The sequence below is a fragment of the Hemiscyllium ocellatum genome, chromosome 4, assembly GCF_020745735.1.
Source record: "Hemiscyllium ocellatum isolate sHemOce1 chromosome 4, sHemOce1.pat.X.cur, whole genome shotgun sequence".
Lineage (NCBI taxonomy): Eukaryota > Metazoa > Chordata > Chondrichthyes > Orectolobiformes > Hemiscylliidae > Hemiscyllium > Hemiscyllium ocellatum.
This window is the reverse complement of record NC_083404.1, coordinates 52,338,372-52,354,928: the sequence shown is the minus strand read 5'-3', so window position 1 is coordinate 52,354,928 and position 16,557 is coordinate 52,338,372. Positions and strand designations below refer to the sequence as shown.

General features: G+C 40.8%; 1 protein-coding gene across 1 annotated transcript in view; it reads left to right on the top strand.

Moving 5' to 3' along the window:
- LOC132815201 (transient receptor potential channel pyrexia-like) overlaps positions 1-16,557 on the top strand; it is an 89,101-nt gene that overhangs the window by 45,151 nt on the left and 27,393 nt on the right. Inside the window, exons 11-15 of the mRNA XM_060824016.1 lie at positions 89-180; positions 1,019-1,133; positions 5,468-5,638; positions 6,195-6,265; positions 12,268-12,435. Coding sequence (XP_060679999.1) covers positions 89-180; positions 1,019-1,133; positions 5,468-5,638; positions 6,195-6,265; positions 12,268-12,435 — 617 coding nt within the window. The remainder of the gene's footprint in view (positions 1-88; positions 181-1,018; positions 1,134-5,467; positions 5,639-6,194; positions 6,266-12,267; positions 12,436-16,557) is intronic.

Sequence of the window (16,557 nt, the reverse complement as noted above, 5' to 3'; positions counted from 1 at the left end):
TAGCAATGAGAAACTAAGTAAGTCTGAAATTATGGCTTTCTTTGATCACTGAACCGCTTCTCTCTGTTTGCCTGCAAACATGATTCAGCTTGAAGTGATTGCTGAATATCGACAGCTGGACCTCATCATGCATCCTGTTGTGCAGAAATTAATTCAAATTAAATGGAAACGCTTTGGGAGGTAAGGTTAATTTCCTTCAATTAAATATTGGACGATTGAAGCAGTTGCCTTCAGCCTTCACCACAAAATCCAATGCCTTGCAATTGATTCCATCCCCTTCTATGACCTTTGTCTCAGACTATCAGTTTGACAATTTTATTTGACCCTGAGCTAAGACTCTAACCACATATCATCAATTATCTCATGTCCGCCTTTGTACCATTCTGCCCTTACCTTAATTCATCTGTTGCTGAAATTCCCATCAACATTTTTGTTACCTCTAGACTCAACCATTCCAATACTCTCCTGGATAGTTCTCCATATTTCATTCTTTCAAAAGCTCTTCTGTTTACCGTTTAACGAATATCATATTCCATTTGTCTTTCAGCTCTGTGCTCTATGACTTACATTGACTGGTGATACCCAAATGTTTTGAATTCTCACCCATATTTTGAAGCCTTTCCATGGTGTCAACCCTGTCCTCTGTCTTTAACCTTCTTCAAGCCTAAAAATACCTCTGAGATATCTGTTTTTCTCCCATTCTGGTCTCTTTTCTAATACTGCTTCCTTTACCCAATGAAGGTCTTAGACTTCATACATTTAACTATGGGCCATAAGCATTGGCACTCAGTCCTTAAACTTCTCCTCCCCCTCTTCCTTTAAGACTGTTCTAGCTGATGCCATTATTGTATTGATGTCAGTTTGTGTCTGACTCATCTCATGGAAAGTGCTTTGTAACAGTTGACAGTGGATTTTGAATGCAAATTGTTGCTGAGAATATTTTTGTTGGCTTCACTCTATGATTAAACCTTTCATTCCTGGATATAGCAGTAAGCTCACAATTTGTTTGGCTTTCTAGGAGAGGAGTCTCAATCATGTTGGGGCTAAATATCCTCTTCATTTTGTCTTGGACTATTCTTGGACTTACTTCCTCTCTGTCATATACTGAAGAATTGAAGTATGTTCTACCTCGTGTAAGTACTTGAAATCAGAAGGTATCAATTCAGAATCAAATTTTTACATGTGAAACAAATTTGGAGTTGATTTAGTTTCAGGTGGGTAGTGCCTAGAGCACTGGACTATACTGCCTAAAGATCTTGCTTAGTGTCATTTTGAAGGTGTAGCTTAATTTCAATATTGCTGGTAAGCTGCAAATACTGTTCTGAAACTCAAGGTAACTTGCCAATTGGGAGGTAGTGGGCCCATCAATGTGGAAATGTTATTCTTGGAGGAGAGAGCAATGTAATCCCAATGATGGGGCAGTGCAGATGAATGTGGAGGGTTAGAGGCTACCCTACATAATGTTTTAGGAGGCTAGTGAAAGCATTCATATACTTCACATTGCACAAAAATCTATCAGATTAATTTCAGTGGCCTTTTGTGGGCAATTCGTTAGGCCATTCAAAGCCTAATATCAGAAGAGGCCCATGTGCAGTTCATGCCCACCTAATAGTTCTTCAAAGTTGCATTTAGGACCCTGATGTGAGAACCCTCACTCAAATATTGATGGTATAAATAGGTGTTGAGTGTGGCTTTAACTTTAGTTCAAATGTTGCTGCCCTACCATTCCATTCTATCAGGCAGGAGGAGTTAAAATCATTAAGTCTTTTTCTTGGATGACACCATGGATTAGTAGATTAAAACATCTGCCTTGTAAACAGAAGATCCTATGTTTGAATCTTAACAGTATATTTCTCATCAGTTGTTGTGGTATAGTGATAATGACCCTACCTCTGAAACAGGAGTCCTGAATTTATGTCTCACCAGCTGCGTACGTGTAATAGCATCTCTGACCAGCTGCAATAGGAAATATCAAAGTCCTCTTCTTCATTTTGTCCAAAAAATTGTTATCAGGGTTCTGTTCTCTACCCCAGTCTATTTCTTCTCCTAAGGTATAGGATTCTTCATTCATTATCTTACCCTGTTCACTTATTTGCTCAGTAATTCACTGCACAATCACTAACATTTTGCGGAGTGTATGCGATTAGTGTACACTTTCATTCTTCTTGTAGTACACTAGTTGAATCACTACTTCAATCAGTTATGTCCTTTAATAACATAATGGAAACCTTGTCTTTTTCTATTCTTCAAAGAGGCAATTCTTTTATCTTTTACAAGTCCACCCAACAAACACTATGTCTTTCATAGTCCCACACTTGCGTTGTCTTTCTCACTGGTATTCTGTACTTCATCAAATTCTCTCACTACAAATAGAATTTCAACATTTCCACTTATGCTGAAACAGAATAGTTTTGCTCTTTACAACAAAACATGCCTTTTGGAGACTTATATTAGTCTCATAACTGGTTAGATCTACAAACATTCATTTTGTTTACCAGAACAAAATGCAAGAGAAAGTTTCTCTTTCTAACCAAATCAATGTGCTTTGCAATACATTAGGACTGATACTGCTTAATTAAATTTTCATATTCTATTCTAATCACTATGTACGGTGCCTTCTGTATCTTCCAAATATGTGGATTCTTTAGGGACCTATATTATCTAGTTTATCTGTGAGGGTAGTCAGCATCTAGTCTAGTGAAGAAGTCTTAAAATGAACAAGTTATAGTTTGTTTCCCTGCAACCATTAACCAGTTATAAATATAGGGTTTATGTTATGATAGAGTGATGGGAGGACCAAACCATGGGTGACACAACTTTACTCTTCCAAGATATCTGCCTGACAATGGATGGTGCTTATTAGAAATCTTAATTCTATTAGATGCTTCCAGATCCATACCTCACAAGGAAATCAGGACTCCAGGTTTTAGAAGCCAGAGGGAGATTTGAAAGTAAGGGTAGAACCTTGAGAATGGAGGGGACTGTTACTCCACTGGCTATAAGGGACCCCAAAGGGGATGATCGTCTTCTACTTTTTTCCAGACAGTAGCCCATGTACACAGCTGCAAGGCCACTCCTTGTCCTGGGCCTTCCTGCACCATGGGTAAAATAGTGGCAGAGAGGAAATAAGGACATTTTGATGGCCTGTCATTGGCCACTAAAAAGTCTAAACATGTCCAATGGTGAATGATACACCTGATGTTTACTGTCACTTTGTCAAATGGGAGATGGGTGGGAAGATGGTGGGCGGATAGGCCACATGCTACACCGTTAAAGTATGCTGGAAGGGAAAAGTAAAATCTAGGAAATGAAGTCCATACCCTTCACAAGTTTTTGTTCCTTTGACAAGAATCAGACTTTAATTTTAGCAGTTTTTTTTTGAAATTGTCTTTGCCAAGTGAGTAACACTGACAAGATTATATTTACTGCAAGTTCTGAATTTCCATAAAGTGGTATTGCTGGTACTTGCCATGAATATTTTCAACTGGGAGGCTTACTAAACCTTTCAGAAGATCTTCAAAACCTTTAAAGTCATGCACCGAGGATGAAAGTGATTTTCCATGCACCCCGAGCGAGGTAGAACTGACAGATTCCTTTTTCTGAAGAACATTCATGAACCAGTTGAGCTTTAAGGAAATAACTGGTAGTTTTCACAATTGTGTCTCATGCAGGCTATAAATTACCAGATTCTTATGGATTCAAGTCTTTTTTTATCATTTAGACTCATAGATCTGTACAGCATGGAAACAGACCCTTTTGTCCAATTCATCCATGCCAATCAAATATCCTAAATTCATCTAATCCCATTTGCCAGAATTTGGCCCTTATCCCTCTAAACCCTTCCTATTAAGGTCATCCTTCAGCCCCTGACTCTCCAGGGAAAATAGTTAAAGCCTATTCAGCCTCTCCCTATAGCTCAAACACTCCAATCCTGGCATGTCCTTGTAAATATTTTCTGAACACTTTCAAGTTTCACAACATCCTCCCTTAGCTAGGAGACCAGAACTGAACACAGTATTCGAATATTGGCCAAATCAATGTCTTGTGCAATTGCAACATGACCTCCCAACTCCTACACTCAATGCATTGACCGATATCGGCAAGCATAATAAATGCTTTCTTTACTAACCTGTGACTCCACTATGAATCTACACTCCAAGATCTCCTTGCTCAGCAACACTCCCCAGGGCCTTAAGTCCTGCCCTGATTTGCCTTTCTAAAATACAGCATCTCACATTTATCTAAATTAAACTCCATCTGCCACTCCTCAGCCCATTGGCCCATTTGATGAAGGGCCCATTGTATCTGAGGTATCATTCTTGGCTGTTCACTTTACTTCATTTTTGTTTTGCTTTTCAAACCTATCATTGTGATCTGACCTGTGGATCTTGGCTCTTGACTATGATTGTTCACCCAAAAAGTCTAAAATTTAAAGTATTAAATAATACTTTTTAAAATCAGGCATAGATATTAAATTCTGATTGACATTTCTTTTCTACCTACAACCCATTCTCATTTAATTTTGAAATATTATTTTTAACCTCAGTGTTAATTGGGAGGAATTGGCTGGGAGAATTATTGAGCCAAATAGTAGAACTGCCCGTGCTGAAAATGTCATTTCAAAAAGTGTACGTTAATTCAGCCCCTTCAAATGGTCAGACTCAGTTATTCTACAACCATTCAAGAATTTGCTCACAGCATTCAAAGAAGATTAGCTGGATCAATGGAGATTAATGAACATCAATGAAGATTAGCTAAGACATAAGATGGAGAATGATGGATATGAAAATTTATCATCGAGAAATAGACTTTGTTGGAGTGCACGTACTTAATCACACTCCCCGAGAGTGTGGAGGCTCTCGGGGCACCGTAGTAGTGTTCCTACTTCTGGGCTAAGAAGCCTGGCTTTAATTCATACCATCTCCAGAGGTCTATCTGAACAGCTTGAATTAAAATAAAATCTATAAGAGTGTTAATGATATAGAACAGTACCAGCATCGTACTTAACATGTGGATGCCCATAAATGTGGATTTATGGGCAGCAAGGTGGCACAGTGGTTAGCACTGCTGCCTCACAGCGCCAGAGACTCGGGTTCAATTCCAGCCTCAGGCTACTCTCTGTGTGGAGTTTGCACCATTCTCCCCATGTCTGCGTGGGTTTCCTCCGGGTGCTCCGGTTTCCTCCCGCAGGTTAGGTGGATTGGCCATGCTAAATTGCCCATTGAGTTAGGTGAAGGGGTAAATGTAGGGGAATGGGTCTGGGTGGGTTGCTCTTCGGAGGGTCGGTGTGGACTTGTTGGGCCGAAGGGCCTGTTTCCATACTGTAAGTAATCTAACCTAGGTAGATGATTAAGAAATCATAAAAATATGGGGTAGAAAGTCCTAGCTGAAGAATATGAAATGCTAAATTCTTAGTCTTTTGTACCTTTTGAAGTTATCTTCTTTCTCTTACGTTATATGAATACAGGATTGGTGGAAAATTCTTCTTGCTGTCATAGCAATTGGACTTACTGGCTATCAGCTTGTAGAAGAATTTATTGAAATCCATTCTTCAAACGTGAAGTTTAGTTTCTGGAAAGATTGGAAAAGCAAGGAAATAATGAAGGACCTCAACCTGTGTCACCCAAGATGGCCAGAGGTAGATAAAATGACTGCATACGTTTTGTATGGAGATACAGCATCTTGAACAGTAAATATAAATTGTAATTTTCTCTCAATTTTTTTGCTATGGGAAAATTCAGTTATTGTTAAGTATTTTTTTTAAACTTGCAACACCATTGACAAGTTTTATATAATGAAGTGCTTTTCTAAGCTCCAAAGGTAGCAATCCCTTCACCTTGACAGCTGATAATATAAATCTTAACTTGTGGTGTCTTGATTAGGTTTAAAACATTTATTCTACAGCAAAGCAGTTGAATGGTGCTACTGTACCAAAAGATTAGAACAAGTTATCAATGTACAACAGGCTAACTAAATTTATTGAAAAGCACTTTTGTTTTAGTAGAATCATGATGCCTAGCATATCAATAGATATGTTCTTTTGCCTTTGTTTTCATGGATATATTGTTTTGCTACTCCAAACTTAATTCATAATTGAAATATCATCGATTAACAATTCCATTCTTTCTGTTCGAACTAGATGCATCAGTTTACAAATACTGATTATCCTGTATATTTTTTTTCTTGGCTGATAGGAGGAGTCATATCTAAAGAAACAGCTGGCTGGACTGGATGACTTGCACCCCCACTATTTTAGAGATTTTTGGTAATGCTGTTGATTAAAACTTTGTGAATTTCACAATTCGCATGTGTTGGTTATTAATGTGATTCCCAATTCCCAGTCAATTCCAGAGTATTTGAATGATAATAGGGCCCAGGTGTAAATGGGACAGCAGCAGCTGAAAATAGCATAGAGTGACATACTACCCTATTTATATTTGTGCTGAAGCTGTCATCATTTTGAGCGGTGTCCTGAGTTAAGTGATCGAAACATAAGCTTATTTCAAATGGGAAGCCATGTGATTTGAGTACGTCAGTCCTTGATTTCAATTCTGAGGGGCAAATGATTGCAATTTGTACTACAAACACTCTGAAATAGCACTCCAATTTGCACAAATTTATGAAGATTCCATCATCTTTAGGGTCGCACCTCATCAATTTGCAGGTCCTTGTTGGTTGTCATTGGAAATGCCAAACACTGAGCAGGGATACAACCTGTATGTGTTTAACAGCCTTCCTACCCATTTTTCGCTAAGTGTGTCAGGTTAAAATGACCCCTGATATGTAGACACGTTTTCTTCTGACACAGATACATTAATTAATTATTTGTGCTTTCAGGTTAGTTAAGCTGAAGAATTTTACAGCATAGTCACAAGTATTGATGTGTTGTGGGGTTGAAACAATCTGAATTGTAGGAGTTTAACTGATCACATACAAAACAGATGTCATTGTCCTAGTGACTGTTCCAGCTACTTTCCAGACCATACTCTCTCCACTTTAATTAAAAATGTTCAAAAAGTATCAGCAGAAATCGACTTAAATATTATAGTTAGTTATCTAACTGTTGTAACTAATTTCATTTAAGAACAACACTAATCGGGAAGCTGCAGCAATTTGGACTCTCAAATCAATTAGCATCTTCTCTCCGCATCTTTTTTTCATTCTTTCATAGCTTGTGCACATCCCTGTCAAAGTATTTGTTGTCCATCCCTAATTACCCTTGAACTGAATTTTGGAGGGCAGTTAAGAGGTAATCATGTGGCATTTGCATCAAGGTCAGAACAGGTATGAATGACAGATTTCCATCCTTTGAAAGGCATTAGTGAACCAGAGGGATTTTTACAACAATCCCATGACAATTATATGATCATTATTACTTTTCATTCCACATTTTATTAATGGAATTTAAATCCCAAGTCCAGTGATAATATGAATACTCCATCTTGCCTTGATGTTTCTCCTAAAGGGAGAATGTTTGCTAGTTTTGGTCCAATTACCTGGAGGAGGAAAGAAGAGTGAGCAGGGATCTCTTTAGTTATTACTTAAACAATGAAGTAAAAGGGAATTGTCCCTGATAGTCTGTGCAGATGAGTGGGGCTTGGAAAGATTCATCGTCCTGCTTGAGCTGGAGATTTGGAATATGGGGTATTACTTGACAGGCATACAGAAAAGGGAAAGATTGACAATTGTTAAATTTAATATGGTTACATTTTCATTTGCAAATCAGAGAAGCACATGTGATCTGTATCAACATCCTGGTAAGCATGGCTGTAAGTTAGCTCGCTAAGCTGAAAGGTTTGTTTTCAGACGTTTTGTCACTATGACTAGGTAATAGAAAATATCATCAGTGAGACTCTTCAGTGGAGCGCTGGTGGTGTGTCCCACCTCTCTATTTATGAGGTTTTTTAAGGTGGGTGATATTTACAAAATATCATGCAAGAACTGTAAATAAATACTACATTGAACAAACAAGCAGGAAGCTTGCCACCAGGATACATGAACACAAACTAGCCACCAAAAGACATGGCCCACTATCACTAGTTTCCATACATATAGACAAAAAAGGACACCACTTTGACTGGGCCGATACACACATCCTAGGACAAACAAAACAAAGACTTGTACGAGAATTCCTCGAGGCCTGGCATTCTAACTGAAACACCATAGAGTCATAGTCATAGAGATGTACAGCATGGAAACAGACCCTTCGGTCCAACTTGTCTATGCCAACTAGTCCCATCTGCCAGCACGCGGCCCATATCCCTCAAAACCCTTCCTATTCGTATACCCATCCAAATGCCTTTTAAATGTTGCAATTGTACCAGCCTCCACCACTTCCTCTGGCAGCTCATTCCATACACGTGCCATTCTCTGTGTGAAAAAGTTGCCTCTTAGGTCTCTTTTGTAACTTTCCCCTCTCACCCTCAACCTATGCCCTCTAGATCTGGACTCCCACACCCTAGGGAAAAGAACTTGTCTATTTATCCTATTCATGCACCTCGTGATTTTGTAAACCTCTATAAGGTCACCTCTCAGCCTCTGATGCTCCAGGGAAAACAGCCCCGGCCTGGTCAGCCTCTCTGCATAGCTCAAATCCTCCAACACTGGCAACATCTTTGTAAATCTTTTCTGATCTCTTTCAAGTTTCACAGCATCCTTCCTATAACAGGGAGACCAGAACTGCACGCAATATTCCAGCAGTGGCCTAACCAATGTCCTGTACAGCTGCAACATGACCTTTCAACTCCTGTACTCAATACTCTGGCTAATAAAGGAAAGCATACCAAATGCCTTCTTCACTAACCTATCTACCTGCAACTCCACTTTCAAGAAGCTATGAACCTGCACTCCAAGTTATCTTTGTCCAGCAAACCTCCCTAGGACCTTATCATTTAGTGTATAATTCCTGCTCTGATTTGCTTTTCCAAAATGCAGCACCTCGCATTTATCTAATTTAAACTCCCTCTGACACTCCTCGGCCCATTGACCCATCTTGATCAAGATCCCGTTGTACTCCGAGGTAACCTTCTTCACTGTCCACTACATCTGACGTCCACAAGCTTACTAACACAGCAATTTAAACCCCATCTACCTTCCATGGAAATGACATCACTTACTTTAAGGAACTAAGACCTATAAATAGAGAGGTGGGACATACCACCGGAGGCTCTCACTAATGGTCATGGTGATGAAACCTCTGAAGTTCCAGGTCAGCGAACTAACTTACATCCATATCATCAACCTGAGCTACAAATCTTCTCAAAAATCACTAATCTTGGGAACATTTATCTCTTAAATAACACAACTAAAAGAGACATTTTGATTATTTATTTCATTGCTGTTTGTGGGAGCTCACTGTGTGCATTGGCTACTGAGCTCTCTTTATTACTACTGTGGCTATATTTAAAAGTACTTAGAATCATAGAGGTATGCAGCATGGTTCAGCTCAACCATGCCGATCAGATATCCTAAAAAATCTATTCCTATTTGTCAGCATTGGACCCATATCCTTCTAAACCCTTCCTATTCAGATAACCATCGAGATGCCTTTTAAATGTAGTTATACCAGCCTCCACCACTTCATCTGGCAGCTCATTCCTGACATGCACCACCCTCTGTGTGAAAAGATTGCCCCTTAAGTTCCTTTTAAACCTTTCCCCTCTCACCTTAAACCTACTTCCTGGGGTTGTACTCCCCCACCCCAGGGAAAATACTTTGTCTCTCCATTCTATCCATGCCGCTCATGATTTTATAAACTTCTGAGGTCACCTCTCAGCTTCTGACACTTCAGAGAAAACAGCCCTAGCCTATTCAGCCTATCCCTTTAGTTCAAACCTTTCAACTCTGGCAACATCCTTGTAAGTCTTTCTGAACCCTTTCAAGTTTCACAGCATTCTTCCTATAGCAGGGAGACCAGAATGGCATGCAATATTCCAAAAGTGTCCTAACCAACATCCTGTACATCTGCAACATGACCTCCCAACTCCTATACTCAATGCACTGACCAATAAAGGCAATTATACTAAATGCCTTTTTCACTATCCTATCTACCTGTGACTCCACAAGGAACAATGAACCTGCACTTCAAGGTACTTTTGTTGAGAAACACTCCCCAGCATCAAGTGTATAAATCCTGCCCTGATCTGCCTTTCCAAAATGCAGCATCTCACACTTATCTAAATTAAACACCATCTGCCACTCCTCATCCCACTGTACTCTGAGGTAACTTTCTTCGCTGACCACTAAACATTGAATTTTGATGTCACCTGCAAACTTACTAGCCATGTTCACATCCAAAACATTTATATAAATGACAAAAAGCAGTGCAACAGTACTGATTCTTGTGGCACACAGCTGGTCACAGGCCTATAGTCTGAAAAGCAACTCTCCACCACCACCCTCTGTCTTCTACCTTCGAGTCGGTTCTGTATCCAAACATCTAGTTCTCCCTGTATTCCATGTGATCTAACCTTGCTAACCAGTCTATCATGAGGAACCTGATTGAATGCCTGACTGAAGGCCACAGAGATCATGTCCACTGCTCTGCCCTCATCAATCCTCTTGGTTACTTCTTGAAAAACTCAATTCAGTTCGTGAGATATGATTTCCCATGCATAAAGCCATGTTGACTATCCGTAATCAGTCCTTGCCTTTCCACATCCTCAGGATTCCCTCCAACAACTTACCCACCACTGATGTCAGGCTCACTGGTCTGTAGTTCCCTAGCTTTTTCTTACTGCCTTTCTTAAACAGTGGCACCAAATTAGCCAACGTCCAGTTTTCCAGCAACTCACCTGTGGCTATTGATGATACGAATGTCTCAGCAAAGGGCCCAGCAATCTCTTCTCAAACCTCCCACAGAGTTCTAGGGTACTTCTGATCGGATCCTGGGGATTTATCCACCTTTATGCATTTTAAGACATCCAGCACCTTCTCCTCTGTAATATGGACATTTTTCAAGATGTCACTATTTATTTCCCCACATTCTCTACTTCATTGCTTGTAAAGTGTCTTGGGGCAAGCTGAAATAGTGAAAGGCACTGTATAAATGCAACTTCTTTATTTGATATGTTCAATGGTTTAGTAATCATATATCATAGCATCCAGGAACAAGGATTGGCCATTTGGCCCTTTAAGTCTAGGTCACCCATTTAATATGATCATGGCTGATCATCCAACCCAGTGCCCTGTTCCCACTTCATCCAGACTCTTTTGATTAGATTAGATTAGATTACATACAGTGTGGAAACAGGCCCTTCGGCCCAACAAGTCCACACCGACCCACCAAAGTGCAACCCACCCATACATTTACCCCTTATCTAACAATATGGGCAATTTAGCATGGCCAATTCACCTGACCCACACATCTTTGCAACTGTCGGAGGAAACTGGAGCACCCGGAGGAAACCCATGCAGACACGGGGAGAACGTGCAAACTCCACACAGTCAGTCGCCTGAGGTGGGAATTGAACCCGGGTCTCTGGTGTTGTGAGGCAGCAGTGCTAACCACTGTGCCACCGTGCCGCCCACTCTCTTTGAGACCTTTAGACCTCGGAACTACATTTAACTCCTTTTTGAAAATGTTCAATGTTTTGGCCTCAATTATTTTCTGCGTCAGAAAGTTCCTCAGATTCACCACTCCCTAAGTGAAGAAATTTCTCCTCATCTTAGTCTTAAATGCCAATACCCATATCCTTCTGCTGTGATCCCTGGCTCTGGACTCCCCAGTCATCAAGAATATCCTTCCTGTATTTACCCTGCCTAGTCCTGCTAGAATTTTGAATATTTCTATGAGATACTGCCTCATTTTTCTGAACTCCAATGAACATAGCCCCAATTAATCCAATCCCACTTTCTACATCAATCCTGCCAATCTAGGAATCAGTTTGGTAAACCTTTGCTGCACTGATCCCATAGCCAGAATATCATTCCTTGGATAGAGAGACCAAAACTGCACACAATACTCCTCCTCCCCGGTCTGAGTGAATTTATGCAACAAGGAATGGGTGCAGTGTATAATGTGCCAATGTCTTCTATAACTGGCTCATGAGGACTGGAGATACTGTCCCAAGTATTATTGTCTCCAATTTTTCTCTCTCTAATGGAGAGATCGCTGCCTCGGGCAGTTAGTATGACTTGGATTAAAATTAGAGAGAATAGGGCTGAAACTGTCTCTGCTGTAAAGCATTGTTAGTGCACAGATGTTGAGTACTATCTGAATTTGCTCATACTTATTGGTATTGACATGTGTTGCTATTGTTTTTCCAGGAATTTGTTTGACTGGATGGTATATCTGCTGCTGTTTGCTCTAATAGCAACTCATGTTGTCGATCTGGTAACACAAAACGAGTTCATTCATGTTGCACATATTCGACTATTTGCTGTGACTATTATATTCCTTTGGCTTCGGCTCATGAAGCATGTCCGAGCTATCAGGTATGCACCACTTTTTTTTGTCCCTCAGATAAAAGATTTTTCCAGATTATAATGTTTCTTGCCTACTTCCTGTACTATGATACACATTCCATAAAACGTAAGCTAATATTAGTGAATTTTATGCATTCCAGTTTAGGTTAGATTAAATCAGATTCCCTACAGTGTGGAAACAGGCCTTTCAGCCCAACAAGTCCACACCGACCCTCCGAAGAGTAACCCACCTAAACCCCTTTCCCTCTGACTAATTCACCTAACCCTATGGGCAACTTAGCATAGCCAATTCACCATACCTGCACATTTTTGGATTATTAAGAAAAAAATCAAAAGTCCAACATGTGCCCTACTGTTCAAATTCAGATTTGAAATTTGCTGCAGTAATTCTGCGATTGACATTGGGCTGAATGTTCTGCGCTCCTGCTGACGTTTGAAGACATGAGGGCTATCAGAGTCCAATGGGTGGCCTGCCTGCCATCTGCAAGTCCAGCCCTTACATATCTGATGTTTTACAGGGGGAAGCAGAGGGACCTATTCCTTGTTCCCAACTGAGATCTTTAGATGGCCAATTAGATTAGATCACTTACAGTATGGAAACAGACCCTTCGGCCCAACAAGTCCGCACTGACCCTCTGAAAAATAACCCATCCAGGCCCATTCCCCATATTTACCTCTGATTAATGCACCTTACATGGATAATTTTACATGGCAATTCTTGCACATCTTTTGTGGAGGAAACCGAAGCACCTGGAGGAAACCCACACAGACATAGGGAGAACGTGCATACTCCATACAGTCACCAAAGGTTGGAATCGAACCCAGGTCCCTGGCACTGTGAGGCAGCAGTGCTAACCACGCACCACCCCTCAGGACATTGGTCTTGAACAATCACCTCAGGACCTTGTCCCATTCCTGATTCAATTTTCCCTCCAAGCTGCCTCAGTGGTTTGTGCACACTGATTAAGATGCTAATGCAATCACTTCGGACTTCTTCAGCTGCTGCTGCCCATGCCACTGCAGGTTAATTCAGGCTGCTACTTTAGACCATGCTGCCACTTTAACAATGGCAGGGAGAGGTCCTCAAATAACCACTTCAGCTGCTAAAGTTGGTTTTGGGCTGGGGAACAGATCTCCTTTGGGCCAAATTGTCAACACACCAGCCTCTTCCCTCCCCCACTACCCTATAGTTTCTACTCCCACCTCCCCATGCCTCACAAAAATACTGTCATTGGATAACTGGCAACCTCTCCAGGTGAACATGCCACTTTGAGACACTTCTGCACTTTAAAGCTGCAATGGAACCTCTCATTGAAAGGCTGTAGCAACAACATTGAACTCTCATATTGGACTAGGCTGCATTTTGGAACTACTTGTTGACTGTCTCACCTTAACTTTACCTGGAAACATTGAAACATCTCTGCCTTGCCTTCTCACACCTTTGATCCCCACCTTACCAGCCTGAAATACTAGGCTCATATCACATTTGTCTTGCCTTGCTGTTTATCACAGACCCAACCCAAGAAGCTTTTCATGGTTGTCAACAGTTCAGTCATATCATGGGAAACAGTATAGAGTCAAGAGATCCCAGTACAGTAACCCTGGATAGCTTCAGTACCAATCCAATGTTGTCATTATCTGAGCTGTTGGTTTGTTGTAAGAACCAGCCTTTGAGTATTCCATGAGGCCAAGTCCTGAGAGGGTACAATGGAGTTGGCTATATCTCTGTCAAGGTTGTGGACTTTCTGCTCGTATTGAAGGCATTGTAGACAATGGTTAGAAGTGAATTGCAATGAATGACCCTGATGATGCGGTTACTGTGAAATTTGCGCTGGAATGAAAAGTGGTTCTTAGTCAGTGAGTGGAATGGGTGTAGTGGAACACTGTGATTGTGAGGAGGCAGAGAAGGAGTGTGGCATTTGTCCTGGTGCAGTGGAGAAGGTCATTGGTCTTCTTGTGGTGCTGTTGGCTGTTTGTCTGAATAGTGGAGACTGCACAAATCCAGTGGTGACCTTGGATGCGGCAGCCAGGGTCTGGAGTAATTGCCTCCTTTGCCAGTCCTCTAGGGAGAGAAAAGGATGTTCCTCCTATGCACCACTTCCTAGGCCATAACCTCCATGACCTTGTCAGAGCATTGTGGCACCATCTTCTCCTGCTCTGACAATTTCACATGGTTTGTCCATCGCTAGGCAGGACAAATTCAGAATGCCAATGCTCATCTGGGTGCACAATGTTCTTTTAGACATGATGTGGATGCCAACAATGCCGGTCTTTTGGCAGAATGGAGAGCTGAATGGTGAGCTGTTTCAGGAATGACATGTGGTAAGATGGTGACAGATTCAGACAAGGGTGATGACATGGGGTGCTTCAGTGTAAAATCTCACTTGGCCTTGCAGCAAAAAAATCCTCAAGTTGACAGAATTAGAACTTAGAGAGCTCTTATAAATATTTTCTAACTACTCTGTTCAGAAATGTTATTGCCCATCTCTTGAGCCTGATGAAGGGCTTTTGCCTGAAACATCAATTTTTCTGCTCCTTGGATGCTGCCTGACCTGCTGTACTTTTCCAGCACCACTCTAATCTAGACTCTGGTTTCCAGCATCTGCAGTCCTCACTTTTGCCGAGAATTAGAACTTAGCCCCAAAAAAAGTCAGGCTCAGCAAAATTGAATCTGAAACAAATATCTTTCTCAAATCAAGTAACTTATTGAACAAGATTTAATTCTTCAAGTTTTGATAGAAAGAGAGATGAAATGATGGTCTGAAAAGAAGCAAGATCCCATCTGTTGCTATATGAGTGCATTGAACATAAAGAGATGAATTGATAGCCCAAGATGGCTACTGTGCAAATGAAATAAAGTCATTATCCTGAACTAATTGAGAGCAGAAATGCTAAAGTGTATCAGTGCAAGCCACCAACAGATTGAGTCAAGCCTGAGGGAAGCAAAAAATGTGCTCTACCAGCCAAACATGAGCGACAAAATCAAGGCTTGCATCAGCCAGTGCAGTGCTTGTAATGAATAACAAGCTAAGCAAGCTAGAGAGCTATTGGTGACACAGCAGTAGATCTCTTCATTCTCATGGGAACTCATTACCCTGTCACTGTAGACTGTTATTCTGACTGCTGGGAGATGACCTAGTTGACCTCAACAATTACAGCTGTTATTACTGAATGTCTGAAAATACATTTCAGCTGTTATGGCATTCACATAATTTTGATTATGACAATGGCCCTTCAGTTCATAAGTGAAGTATCCATCCCTCATAAAGGATTGGGAAATTCAACACTGCACGTTCTGTCCACACTAGTCCCAATCAAATGGAAAAGCTAATAGCACAGTGAAAATTACTGAAGGAAAAATTTAAAAAATCAAACAAATTGAATACAGAGGCAATCCTCAGGTAAAGAAAACATACCTACTGAAGGCATGAAGTATAGTCCATTATGGAGAGCTATGTCACACTGCCACAAAACTTTCTTTTAATAACAAAAATGCTACTGAGGCCCGAAGTATTTTGACAAATGAAAGTCAAGACACAAACTTTCAACAATGTCAACAAGAATCAGCCCAAGTAGAAACTTGAGACCTGTATAAAGCAACTGTCACCTCAATCAAACACAAACAACCAGATATGCTGTCACACCCCATCATAGGCACATATACACAACAGGAGAAGTTGTTCCTCAACTGCACATGATCCATCAGCAAGGTGTTCACTCAGTACCTGCACAGTTCACAGATTCCACCATCCCCGCCACCCCGCACCACCCCCACGCCTCCCTCCTCCCCCCCCCAACTCCGCCCTCAACCCCTCCACTTCAAAAGTAGAAATTGTATAACAGGTACTGCAGCAAGAACAAATAATGTGGGAATGACATTCCCTGGGGAGGAACATCATGCAACTGACACATACAATCATAATGTGCACATATATGACTAAGAGGTCAACACAATTTAAAAACTATGTACATAATGCGTGTATGGGGACTAATGAGAATAGTGAGCTGTCAATTTGTAAATACAATCACGTATATTAGGTAACTCAAAATGAACATGGTAATGGATGCAATTTATTTCTATTTTCATGGTATGGGGATAAAAATGGAATTGTATCAATTTGCCTTCTGATT